This window comes from Mycteria americana, chromosome 16 (genome assembly GCF_035582795.1).
Source record: "Mycteria americana isolate JAX WOST 10 ecotype Jacksonville Zoo and Gardens chromosome 16, USCA_MyAme_1.0, whole genome shotgun sequence".
NCBI classification, from domain to species: domain Eukaryota; kingdom Metazoa; phylum Chordata; class Aves; order Ciconiiformes; family Ciconiidae; genus Mycteria; species Mycteria americana.
In genome coordinates, this window is record NC_134380.1 from 9,116,461 (window position 1) to 9,129,349 (window position 12,889).

Genomic DNA, 12,889 nt, shown 5'->3' on the forward strand with positions numbered 1-12,889 from the left:
AAAAGTTTTCTGGGCTGTGCAAGGATGATGCTCAGCCTGTATGTCCAAACCAGAGTCAGCCAGAAATCCTCACGCTCTGCTTGCAAACCAATTGACTGGAACTGGAAGGGACAGCTGACATAAGTGAACTCTTTGTCAAAGAAGTCAGCCACTTGGCAGGGAAGCTAGAAAAAGCCACATTTTGCCAGCCTTGCACAGAGGTTACCACCAAGTACATTGGGCTAGTGTTGTCAGGCAGGCTCTTTGTCAGTCAGTAGGTTTGATGATGTCCCACAGCTCAGAGCTGCTTGCGTTTTGTTCTGAGGACACAGTGTTCAGCAGGAAAATCTCACAGGAATTAGCAGAATAAAGCTGTAATGAAAGCAGATTTACAACTCCAGGGAGAAAACCTGCCCTAGCCACTCACATTTTGATGACCTGAATGCTTCGGCTGTCTGTGCCAGGGTCACACACTAGCACATTGTTATAGGTGGTGTCGTTCAGCAGGAGCCTAAGTAAGGTGTGAGGTGTGTCCCCATCAGTGGATTCCTCCTGCCCGGGAGCTCAGCCCCGTGACAAAGCTTTCTGTCCCCTTCTACCCTGTCCACCCCACTCCACCACGGGCTGGGGCCTGCTGCCCGCTCCGCCAGGCTGGCTGGGCCGCGGTGGGTGCACGCATGCGTCAAACGCGCCTACCAACCAGCTGGACGGCGTTTATGTGTTCTTTATACTCTCCTATTAACAGGCCATAAGGGAAACTGCTTTTTAAAATGTGGAAATATATACATATATAAATACATGTGCCCATTGAGACTACCGAAATCCCTGTCCTTGGGCAATACCCAACGGGCACGGCCCTGACCAACACACCGACAGAACCGGGCCCTGCTCTGGCACCACACAGGCGACACGCACATTTAAAGGCCGCCTCCCCCACGCACCGCTGAGAAACTGAGACCCTATCACGAAACCGGAGAAGACACGGACAAGCCGTGCTGGGCAAAGAGATGGGCCCATACACCTGCCGGCGGGTTCACAGCCACGTAAATCCGCGTCCTCCGCTCCCCACCCTGCAGCGGGCAGCGCCCCGAGGGCGCGCACCCGGCGGACCGACCCCGCGGCTCGCCGCTGCCCCGCGGCCCTGTCATGGCGGCGCGGCGGCCCCGGGGCGCGGCGGGGGCCGGGCGGCCGGCGGGGAGGGGCGGCCGCGGCCATTGGCTGGGCCCGGCGCGGCCGCCAATGCCCCGCGCCCGGCCGCCGCCTCCCGCTGGCGCGGAGAATGGAGGCGCCGCCGCCGCGGGGCTTCTCCGAGGAGCAGTTTCGGGCCGCCTGCCAGGAGCTGGACCAGCCGGCGCCGGCTGCGGGGGGGCCCTGGCAGCTCCTGGTAGAGAGCATGGGCGTGAGGATCTACCGGCTGTACGACGAGGTGGGCGGGCGGGGGGGGCTCCCCCGCGCCGGGGGGCGGCCGTGCCTCGGGCCCTCCCGCCCGGGGCTGAGCCCCGCGTGGGGGAGCGCCCCCGGGGCGGGGAGCCGGGGGAGCGCGGCTGAGGAGCGGGGCGGGAGCGGGCGGGGGACGCCTGGCTGCCGGGGGCAGGGGAGCGCCGGCACGTCCCCGTCCAGAGCCGCCGGTTCCCCGCACAGGTCAGGCTGAGGTCCGTTGCCCGTCCAGGCGCTACCGGCCTCGGCTCAGTTTCTCCAGGCTCCCAGCAAGCAGCTTTCAGGGTAATGCTATTAACTGCTGATGGAGAAAGCTGCTCTGCTGCGGTAAACACCGCTCTTACAAACTGCTGGGGGAACCTGCAAACTGTGAGGCCCTTAAAGCTTGTTAACAGCTGGTGGCTGGAGAGATTCCTGGTGGAAGGTGCTCTCGGCCGCAGGAGCAGTCGTGGCTCTAACGAGGTGTTTGCTCTGCGTGTCCCACTTCTCTCCCGAGCCCCCTCTGAGGGATGTGTGTGGTGAAGGAGAGACCTGTCCCTGCACGCCGGCTCCTGAGCACTTCCCATGTTAGAGCATCCTTCTGATCTGCAGACTCCTGCTTCCCTTCCTTCTCCCTCTCTCCAAAACTCCCTTCAAACTGATTTTCCACCTTTCTCCCCCTAAAATCGGGAGGTAGTTCAGAAAGGGTTGGAATGAAATTCCCCCCCTTTTGGGGGGACTTACTTCTCTTGAGAAGTTCAAAACTTTAGGCTTCCAGAACTGACTTGTAAGTGATTAACATAATGAATGTTTCCATTCTGATGCAGGTTTATGATTTAATAATGACTTTTGAATCATATAAATATGCTATTTCTTTAGCTCTGTGATCATAGTTACCTCTCAACTCCTTATAAAGCTGGACTTCATGCTGTGCTTTGCATGAAAATTTTGTGTTTGTATTCTGAAAAGTCATTTTGGGCATGGTCATGTTAGAAAAAAATAGCAAATAAAGCAAACACATAGGTCTGTGTGAAAGGCAAGACAGGGTAGGGAAAGTCTTTTTTAAAAAAAAAAGTCACTGCATACACCTCAGAAGTTTTTGGTGGTAAACAGTCCCCATTTCCAGCATGGCCATGGTAACTGGCAATAGCAAGACAAGCTTATCAGCAAAGGTGAGCCTGTGGTGTCTGCCAGGTGTCTATGCAGGAATTAGATATGCTGATGAAGCAGAGGGTACTAGGGGTGTTGCTTCTGGAGTGGATGAAATGGAAGCTTTAGGGCTGGAGCTCATCACAGACCTGTAAATGCATCACATGGTGAACGAAGGCCAAGTAACGTCAGGAAGTAGGAGGCTGGATTTAGCCAAAGAAATGGGTCCAGGTGTCCGTGAGACTGGCATTGGGGCAGCCTGTGTTGCTGTGGCATTGCTGCTGTTGTATAAATTGAAGCTGGTTGGATGGAAAGTAGCTCAGGCTTCTCCTTTTCATGCTTTTATATAGAAGGACTGTTGAGCCAACTGAAAAACATTGAGGTGTCTTTTTTTAGTTGGTTTTTTTTTGCATCTTGTACAATGACCCTAATTTAGGGTAGATGGACAGACTGGGTAGGATGCAAGGGACCTTTTCAAGTCCAGTCTTCTGATTCTGCTGGGAAATAAGTCTCTTGTTTGTTTTGTCTTTCAGTTGCTTCAAATTGCCACATGAGAAGAAGAACCAAGTCTAGGAGAAAGGTCTTTGCTTAAAGTTGTTACTGGAAAAATTGGCTTTTAACACTTATTGAGCTGCAAGTCCACTATAACAGTGGCAGTCCAGGAAGCTGAAGGCAGCAATTATATTTCCTGTTGCCGTCTCTTTCCACCTTCTCCACAGGCTACACAAATAGATCTCCTGGGCTTTCTTGCTCTGTGCTGTATTCCAACTCCTGCTGATAGGCCTCTGAAAACCTGACACATTTCACTCTTGTTTTAACTTTCTTATTGTAAATGGCTGGTTTTATTGAATGTCTTTGTCTGTCTTACCTCCTGCAAGATGTACTGTTCACTTTTCAGATCATGATTTGTTATTTCATACTGTTATCCAAATACTATCTTTTTTTTGGTGGAAGATATTTAATGATGAGGAAAGATACCATGATTTGTCTGGCAGTGGAACAAATGGATTGGTAGAGAACAGCATAATTTCTTGATCTGTCTTGAGCTACAGTATAAGAACTTGAAGGCTACAGATGTAAGAATGACTGAACTGAGACTATGAACCAGTTGGGAGCCTACCTTTGAATGTAAGATAGAATCCCATCTGCTAAGTCAGGAGATTAGGTACTGCAGCACTTGCACTCTGTATTTAATGGCTTCTGAATTACATGACAGTAAATGACATCACTACAGCTGTATTTTAACCTCTGATGGAGGTTCTATCTATACCAAAAATGCTTTAAAGACCTATATTGTATGCGTATCTTTTGATAATCCTCAATTAAAAAGTGTTGCAGGCACTTCCAGCTGCCTATTGGGTGGAACATAAAAGCTTTAGAAACAAGCAATACAATGTAGTAGTTTGTGGTCCTAAAGCTTCTACTCTGGAAGTGTGAAACTGTAGTCTGTCCTCACTGAGGTACAAAGCACACAATTCTATGCAAAATCTTTGAGGCAAGCTCTGATAGCTTAAATGAGAAAATTACTGCATGGCATTCTTTTGTCAAACTGATTAAGAGGAAGCTAAAGAATGCAAAGAAACGGTGAGCGTGCTGATGAACAACTAGCTTTGCGCGTTGACTGCAGAATTAAAGTTTTGGGTGAGCTTGGTTTGTTACCTCTCAAAGATGCAGTCATAACCGAAGTCCAGGAAATGAATACAAAGACTTCTGTTCTTCAGTGGAAGAGCAGCCCAATGACATGAGGAAGTAAAGCTTTTTTTCTGAATTACTAGAAGAGCGAGGAGAATTGTGGTTTGCTGTTCTCCTGCCTTATGTGACACTTAATGTAAATATACATGCGTGCAAGATAATCCACATAGCATTTCTGACTAGTGACCTGGAATGAAATAGTGTTTAAGCTAAACCAACTATTTTTGAAGTACTAATGTAGTGCTTTGGCATATGCTGTTGGGTCTCAGCTCAATTTCAGGTGTGATATTTTCAAAGTTAGTTTTTCTTGTGAAAAGAAAAACGTTGATGCCTTTTACAAAGATGACCTGAGTGCATGGGGCTACACAGGTGCTGAACAGTTCAGCTTTGAAGCCAGGGATTGAGGCTTCAGTGAAGCCACAGTGAGGATGAATGAGTAGCTTAAGCTTCTTGGTCCCATTGTTATCTTCTGATACATCGAATCTTCATCTTCTAGGGTTGATTTGTGAAGGGGAGGGGAAGAAATAAAATCAACCATTCACTAACAGAATGTTGTATAATCCTTCCCTCCCTTTCCTTGGGAATGCTTGAATTTGACTCCTACACTCTATATTCAAAATACTCTCATTGTTTTAATTTAGTCCTGAACTGGTACTAACAATAGAACAAACGTTGCTCTATAGGCACAGATGGAGTTTCCATATGTTGAGAGAAACAGTAAAAGCATTAACAGTGGAGATATCCTGCACCCCACCCCTTCAGTGCAGACAGCTTTCAGAAAGAAAATAGCTGATAAATATTCAAGGCAGATATAATAGTGCATTGTATATAAGCATGAACATTATAAAGCATTCTTCTATCACAGCCTGAAGTATAAGCATACCTGACTTGCTGGAAAGCTTATTCCAGATAGTGCAGTACTTAGTAACCTGGAAATGGCTGAGATTCTTACGCACGTTATGTAAGGTTTTGGAGGACTTGCCGCAACAATTTAGCGATTCTGGTAAGCTTCAGTGTGGGCAGGATTTAGTCCACACTGACCACTGGAGATGAAAAGGGGCGTGTGTGTGTGAAGAAACATGCTCCCTTTGGAACTTCTTATGAAGTAAAAGGGTACTGGTGTAAGGGAAGGACAACCATTGTGCTAGGCAGGTCAGCCTGTCTGGATTTAAACTTTCATGTATAGATGAAGAAGTCGAGAGGTTAAAGAGTGAATCTTGCATTGTTTTTTGACCACTTGCTTTCACAGCTCTTGAGCAAATTGATATGTGCCCCACCTAACTTCCTTCAGCTGTTCTCCCTGCTGCAGAGTACTTCCCTTTCCTGTGTGACTTTTCCTCTCCCCATTCTGTTTCCACAGCAATCAGGACTTTATGAGTATAAAATCTTCGGTGGTCTTGCTGACTGTCCCCCAAAACTGTGTGTGGATGTCTATATGGATTTAGATTTCAGAAAACAATGGGATCAGTATGTTAAAGGTAAGCTCATCTAGGCAGTTTAAAAGCAAGCTTTATGTCCACATTGACTCTTCCTACTAAAACTTTGTTCAAAGGTATTTTAAAGTTGCTGCATCCAAAGACTTTCAGCCAGACTTAAGTATCTTTTGGGATAAGGTTGCACTCTGCAAATACACAAGTAAACACTGATGTGGAACAGCTAAGGTCTTATCACCATATAGGTTCCTTCTGGAATGAATACTTTCCATATTGGTTAAAGCATGTAATTGGCATCACTTGTTATGCTGGAGCTTGCAGCTTCTAGTGGTTGTAACTCCTAGGTTAAACTTTAGTAGATGTTCTGGGGAGAAACGGAGATGGTACCTTTTGTGCATCTTTGCCTGTTGCAGCGGAGCAGTGCAATGGCTTGCACCAGTTTGATGCATGATGGAATGTCTTTTAGGAAAAGTATTGATTGTTCTTCGTACCTTTTACAATCAGAAATGATTGAAACTATTGAAAGAATAGTTGGTGACTTTGGGCTTTTACAGAGAGGAATAACTAATTTAGTCGTGTTTAATGTTGTCTTTGAAAAAGGGAGTTGAACCTGGATATCCATATGATGTTAAAACATGTTAAGTCAGCAGTGACAAGGCAAGGATTCAGCTGATGTAGGCATCCAGTAATCCATTTATATTAAAGATGAGGAGCCCTTCCCTTTTAAGCCTGTGCTTAAAATCAGTTCAGGCCAATAAAACTGAGACATGGTCAAAGTGTTTTGCTGAACAAAGAACAGTGTTAAAACCCAAAGAATTGTTAAATGTTGTGCTTGTTAAGTCTAGGACAGCTCTATGGTGAATGATTACTGGTAATGCCTTTGGCTGTATTGGTACAGAGAACCCCGTATTTGACTCATGTCAGTACTTGGTCAGGCTTGAGAAGCTATGCCTTCATTAGTGTTATTTATCAAAATGGGCAATAGCTTTCTTGTAGCAAAGGCCACTTTGCCATTAATGAAAAAAAAAGAGCTGGAGCGAGACTCAACTTTATCAGATTGGATGTAAAAAATACTATGTTATCTTAAGTTACTTCAGTAGTCTTTGATTTAAGTGCATTTAGGAGAACTGAATCCTTCTTAAACAAACACTTTTTTTTTTTTTTGTAATGCCTTCTTAGAGAAAAGAAAGGAAGCAGTTGGGGGAAGCTACACCCTTAAACTAAAAACTAGATAATGTTGCAGAGCTGGTGTTTATATCCTTGCTGACCATGATATGTTCATCTGTGAATTTATACTTGTGCTGGTACTTCAAGTCCAGTGTTTCACAGAAGTTAACTCTTGAAGGGCATAAACATAATGTTAACACTTTCCTTTTAGCTTAAAAATTGACATAAGCCACCCCATTCTTTAGAACTGTACATATGATGAAATAGCGCTAGCCAACGTTTTCAATGTAAACTATATAAACTTGGGTTTTCTCCTTTCACATTTAGGGAGAAAAACCAGAAAACTTCCATTCAGAGCTATCTTGCTATTTGGTTTACTGTTTGTATTCCCTGTTGGTCTTACAGCTGTGCAATAATGGCAGTCCAAAGAAGAGTTCTCTGCTGAACTGCTGGCTGGCATTGAAATAAAAACGTGACCAGAGTAGAAGTAGCTGCCTTTTTAGTTGAAAAGGTAACTGCTCCTGCACTAAGCTTAAGAGGAGCTAATCTCTATCCTCTAGTTCTGTTCAGCAAAACTCTTTATGAAGGCCTGACTGGAGGCAGATATGGACAGGATTCCTGTGAGTACTTCAGAGGGTCGTAGTTTGATCTGTTCTTGCCAAGGGTTTGCCTGAGGCCTCAGAAATGTTGGTATCAGTCTGCTGCTGTTGTTGCATTGCTGTTAGCACCCTGGCTATTTCCAAAGCAGGCTCCTGGATGTCTACAAGATGTGGACATCCTGAGGCCTGGACTGTGCTGCAGCTGCCAATTCAGCAGGGAAGCTGTGACTGAACTGCAGGGTAGTGACTGAGGTATCACATGTTTCTGTGGCATGATACAAAATGGTTGAGCCTGAGCAATATTGAAACTTGCTACTCCTGATTGCAACACCATCCTGACTGAGATAGTACTTCCCAACAATTTAACGGTAATAATTGACTGCTAAAGCAGCAAACGCAGCTGTGCCTATTATGAATAAAATGGACTTGTGATCTATTGCAGTAATGCTAAGTGAAATCTGGTTATTGATTAAAATGCACTGTGTTCTGCTTTGATCAAAAGCCATCCACTAGTATTGACAGACTAAAGTGAATACAGGTGGGACATGACTTACCTATTGTGTGTTTTTTCTGTTTTTGCAAAGATACAAAGGTAGATGAGTTAGTAGCTAAGAATTGCATCGAGGTCTTTAAAATAGCGTCTTAATGCCTTTGAAAAGGGAAAGCTCTGCAGTTAGAAATGAAAGTAAAGCCAATAAACCAATGCTCCAGTGACCTCTGGTGGATAGCGTAATGCTGTAGCTTATTACAACACTGGGAGTATTGTGCATCCAATACTGCTCCAACCTGGAGAAGGGGAGAAGCTGTTTTCGTGGGTGGCAGCTGATTTGCAGGGCATACTAACAGAAGCCTCGTTTGGAACATGTTGTACAGGGAAAGAATCTCCCATCGGTGGCACTCTTCTTGCCTTAGCAATGACATTATCCGTCTGTTCTAGCGTTATTTTCAAAACTACTGAAAGTGATGTGGCAGACTGTGTGCATTAGCTGTGAAGGATATAGCAGCTCAGGCAGAAGTCTGCTTTAAAGGAGGAAAAGACCACTCTGTTAATGTGAACCATCTTTCTGGATCACACCCTTTTTAACTGCACCCACGTAGTGACCAGTCCCTGAGCAGACAGGAACTTACCCTGGCTCAGCCCCATGGCTTGTCAGGTCCACTACCCTGGTAATGGCAGTTACTACCTGAAGGGAAGAAGCCGCACAGTAGACAGTTTATCAAACTCAATTATGTAGTTAGATTTGAACTACTTTTTCTCCTTCATGCCACACTACTACCTGACTGAGTGACTGCCATGTTTTAGGGACTATTCTTAGATTTTTTTTTTTCCTATTCAGCTGCCTTCTGATTGAGTTTCCAGGCAGAGCGAAAGTGGTGTAATGAAGGCTCATAAACTGCTCAAGCTTCTTGTTCACTTTGCCTGCATATACTGCTGTGAAATTCCTAATAGCTTTTCCAAACTTTATTAATCCCTCACATAAGACCTCTTCAGGTACTACAGAGCAGTACTCGTCCTAGTTCCGTGTTAACTCAGAATCATTTACAAGGATAATGACATGCTCGTGAAAAAGCATACCGTACTTTTGGCTCAGAATTATACAGAATATGCATAGGCGAGGGAAGAGCTTCGAGATGGAAAGGCTTTGAATGAGCTAACTGTCTGGAAAGGAATTTGACTCTGCCTCCCCCCAGAATTGTTCTGGTTTTGTGTTTTGGGGTTTTTTGGGGGGTTTGGGTGGTTTTTTTTATCAGTGAATTCAATAGCAGCAGAAAAACAGGCCACCTATTTTTGTGTATTTGGTTCCTGAACAACCCTGCTACAGAACTTTTTTAAATATCTTCTACTGCTACGACTTTACATACATATCAATTTTGACATAAGGGTTGCGTGTAAAATGTGTTCATGTCAGAAATCTGAGGAGTTCTTGATGCCATGTGTGGTTCTGTTGCAGTAGAAATTAAAAATACCTAACAATCTTCCTTTTTCAACTGTAGAACTGTATGAGAAAACATATGATGGTGAAAAAGTAATCTATTGGGAAGTGAAGTACCCTTTTCCTCTCTCAAACAGAGATGTATCCTTTCAAGCTTTTTGTTCCTCTTGCAGTTTTTGTCACCTGGTCATCCAGGGATCCCAACAATGTACTGATTCTACTGCTCTGCGGCACTTGATCTAAGATCTTGTAGTCCCCATGTTATATGAATATGTATAGCATGAAGAAGAGTGTGGGTGCCTCTTCCCACACACAACTAAAACTTGCATAGCTGAATTATTACTCTGCAGGATTGAATCCTGTAGAAGCATAAGAAATAACTTGAAGGGGCTTGTATTTGAGATGGAATTCACTTGTCAATTCATCATATGTCAAACCGACACTGTTTTGACATGCCTCCTCAACTTGGAATACAGTATGTCTATATTCGTGAATGTCGAGAGATGGATGTTGATGGGCGGAAGATCTGGGTTGTGTTAGCTCAAAGTGTGTCTGTTCCTCAGTGCCCTGAAAAGCCTGGTATTACCAGAGTTAAAAGCTATAAACAAAGTCTGGCAATTGAAAGTGATGGCAAGACTGGATCTAAAGGTAAGAGGTCAAGAAAGTGTGATCACAAGTCATGTAGCCAAAGAATGTGTGTATTAGCAAAATGCACAAAGAGGGAGACTGGAAATTTTAGGCTAAAACCAATTACTATAAAGTGGATGTACTGAGCACTAGAAATGCTTTAAAATGAATGAAACTTTTGGAAACGTCCAGTGCAGTGTGCTACTGTTAAGAATCTTTTATTTAACAGTTGGGCTGGGTAGTTAAGAACAGACTACTGACCACTTCATTCTAGAGGCTAGTCCTTTAAAGACAACCTTATTTTAGGCTGCCTAAAATGGTTTGCAATAGTCTAAATTAATATTATGGCGTGCTCAGCTTCCCCAAGGTTAACTGGGAATGGCTGTACTTATTTCACATTCCACTTCGGTACAAGTTGACTTTTTTGTGAAGAATTTAGAGCAGAACTGTTGTACTTGGTGCTTCAGTTGTGCACACAGACAGCTTCTGTCATATGGTGTTAGAGCTAATATTCAGACTATGGCTGGATAACTTTCTGGTAACTTCTCTCTCATCTCTAGTCTATATGTACTATTTTGATAATCCTGGTGGCATGATTCCATCATGGCTGGTCAATTGGGCTGCCAAGGTAAGTAAAGGTTGACAGCACAATTGTCTTTGGCTAATCCGTTTCAAACAACGTACTCACTGCATCCATACCCGTCTTCTGTATGTTGGGTAGAATTATTTTTTTCTGAAACTGATGTATTGACCTTTCTAGCTCTTATGTAGTCCCATTTTTAGAGTCTTGCTATTGTCTGCTCTCATGGCAGTTGTCTTAAATTTTTTTTTTTATTCCTATAAAATTCCTTTGGTTAGTCAACCAGGCAGGTAAATTTGTGCAACAAAACCAACAAATTCATGTTCCAGAGCGTATGCAAATAGCCTTAACACAAGCAAACTTCAATAATGCAGTCTGTTCATGAAGGATTAAAGGAATAGTCTGCTGCTTTGTACAAGACCTTAGAATTGTCCTGTATTTGCTTGAAGGCCTTGATCTATATAGTGGGAATTCTCATCTTGCTTATAGTTTTTTCTTGATTACATTATGCAAGAATGACTTTTCCACTTTTCTCTTTACAGAGTGGTGTGCCGACTTTCTTGAAGGATATGCAAAAAGCTTGCCGTAATTATTCTAAGAGCACATAGGTCAAAGTTGATCTGAATTGTTTAATTCCTAGAGCTCTGCACTTACAGGAGTAGCTATTATATATTACACTGGATAAAATCTACCTCTAATATTGGAAAGAATTTTATTTTAGTTGGTTTATGCCTTGAATTTTGTTAGATCTTTGTTTCCATCTCCAACTGAAGAGCTAGCCACTGACAAGGTAACAAACATCAGCTGCATCCCTTTGAAAGTACATCATATGTACAGAAAGTACTTAAGTTTAGCCTTGTCCCCCATGCTTTGCTTATGCTGACTGTCATGTGTCAGCTAGAGGAGTTGATTGAAATATTACATCCTCGGACAAGAGACAACGATCTTGCTAGGAAAAATGTCTGAACTTGGACTGAAAATTCTCTGCATGTGTTATGCCTGGATCTGCTTTTGTGGCCTTTCAGGGTGGCTGCCTACTGAATTTGAATAATGAAACTTAGATTGCTTAGGAGGAAACACTTTGGCTACCCAAGTTTGTTGTTCTTAAACTGTCTGTCTGCTATAAACCTAAAAAATGCTGAGGGCCATATAGGTAAATTACTAGAAGTCTGCAGTAGGAACTGGAACTCTGTGTTACTAAGCTTCCTTGTGATGGCTTTAAGTCCAGATATAAAAGGACTTTTGCCTAAAGCCTTGCATTCACATCTCAATACCCCTGTATGAAAAGTAAAAACCATTAGCTGTGTCCAGCTAGAAAAAAAAGAGTTGGCTTCCATGTCTGATTTAAGGGGAGCAAGGTGTATCTTCAGAGTCAGTAGCCTTATCTATAAAGAAGCCTAGATACCAACTTTAAATTGGAAGTGATTTTAAACTGGATGCCTGCAATTGAATGTGAATGAGCTTGATGTGAAACTTGGGCTTGCTTGCATTTTAAAATTTCATGCTCATGTAAAGAATGAAACTGTAATTTTGGATGGTAATCCACTAAAAGCACAACTGAGCAGGAAATTAAATTTCTAGCACCTTTGTGAGCGATAAGGGATGGGGTGGGAGGATGGAGAGCATAAAAGTTTTTGGAGGGCCTCAATCTCAGGGATTTAAAATATTCTGCATCGTTACTAAATCTAATCTTGTTACTGAACAAATCTTGTAATGGGGTAGCTTTGTCTTGTTAAAAAAGAAATGGTTGAAGTGATTGCCTTTATACTTTGTGTGAATATTTGTTTCCAATAAATCATTATTCTGTCCATGCAGTGCTCTTGTTCCATCTCTCATGTTTAAGAGTAGCCATGCTGGGCAGGTCACAAATGACAGGCTGATATTATGGGCTGTTTTATTTTTAAAGGCTTTTGAAAGAATAACTTGGATTCATGAGAACTAAGTAGGATTCCATGTGTTCTGAAGAGCTTGCTACCAACAGTTTACGCATTGTTCAAGTGTCTTTGACTTGGAGACCATTACTGAATTGAATATTACAGTGCTAGACAACTTTCAATTCATTTTAAATGTAGCTGTCACATTTTTTTTTTCCCAGCAGATAAAGAACAGACATTGAGAGAGAATAGTTCTGAAGCGTAATTCTTTAACTTTCCATAATTTTTGTACACATGTGCTTACTGGAACTGGAGCCAAATTTTTATTTATGTGTACTGAAAATGAATTATGTCCATCATACCAAGAACATGATGGTGTTTTACCTGACTATATAAATTCTCAAATTTCTTTTTTTGGCAGTGTTTAAAAAAATTACCT

General features: G+C 43.0%; 1 protein-coding gene across 2 annotated transcripts; it reads left to right on the plus strand.

The window, feature by feature from the left end:
- Positions 1–1,254: 1,254 nt before the first annotated feature.
- PCTP (phosphatidylcholine transfer protein) lies at positions 1,255–12,372 on the plus strand. Of its 2 annotated transcripts, XM_075519069.1 has the most exons (6): positions 1,255–1,405; positions 5,597–5,714; positions 9,431–9,510; positions 9,846–10,017; positions 10,557–10,624; positions 11,119–12,372. In XM_075519069.1, the coding sequence occupies exons 1-6, from the start codon at positions 1,259–1,261 to the stop codon at positions 11,182–11,184; spliced, it is 651 nt and encodes a 216-aa protein (XP_075375184.1). In that variant the 5' UTR covers positions 1,255–1,258; the 3' UTR covers positions 11,185–12,372. The 2 variants fall into 2 exon arrangements, with proteins under 2 accessions (XP_075375184.1, XP_075375186.1); XM_075519071.1 differs by lacking the exon at positions 10,557–10,624.
- Positions 12,373–12,889: the final 517 nt, after the last annotated feature.

Bases quoted from the DNA above. Each gene is read 5' to 3' on its own strand.
- PCTP (XM_075519069.1), top strand. From the start codon at position 1,259: ATGGAGGCGCCGCCGCCGCGGGGCTTCTCCGAGGAGCAGTTTCGGGCC. The intron at 5,715-9,430 runs GTAAGCTCATCT...TTTCAACTGTAG, and splicing joins ATGGGATCAGTATGTTAAAG to AACTGTATGAGAAAACATAT. The intron at 9,511-9,845 runs GTATCCTTTCAA...CTTGGAATACAG, and splicing joins TTCCTCTCTCAAACAGAGAT to TATGTCTATATTCGTGAATG.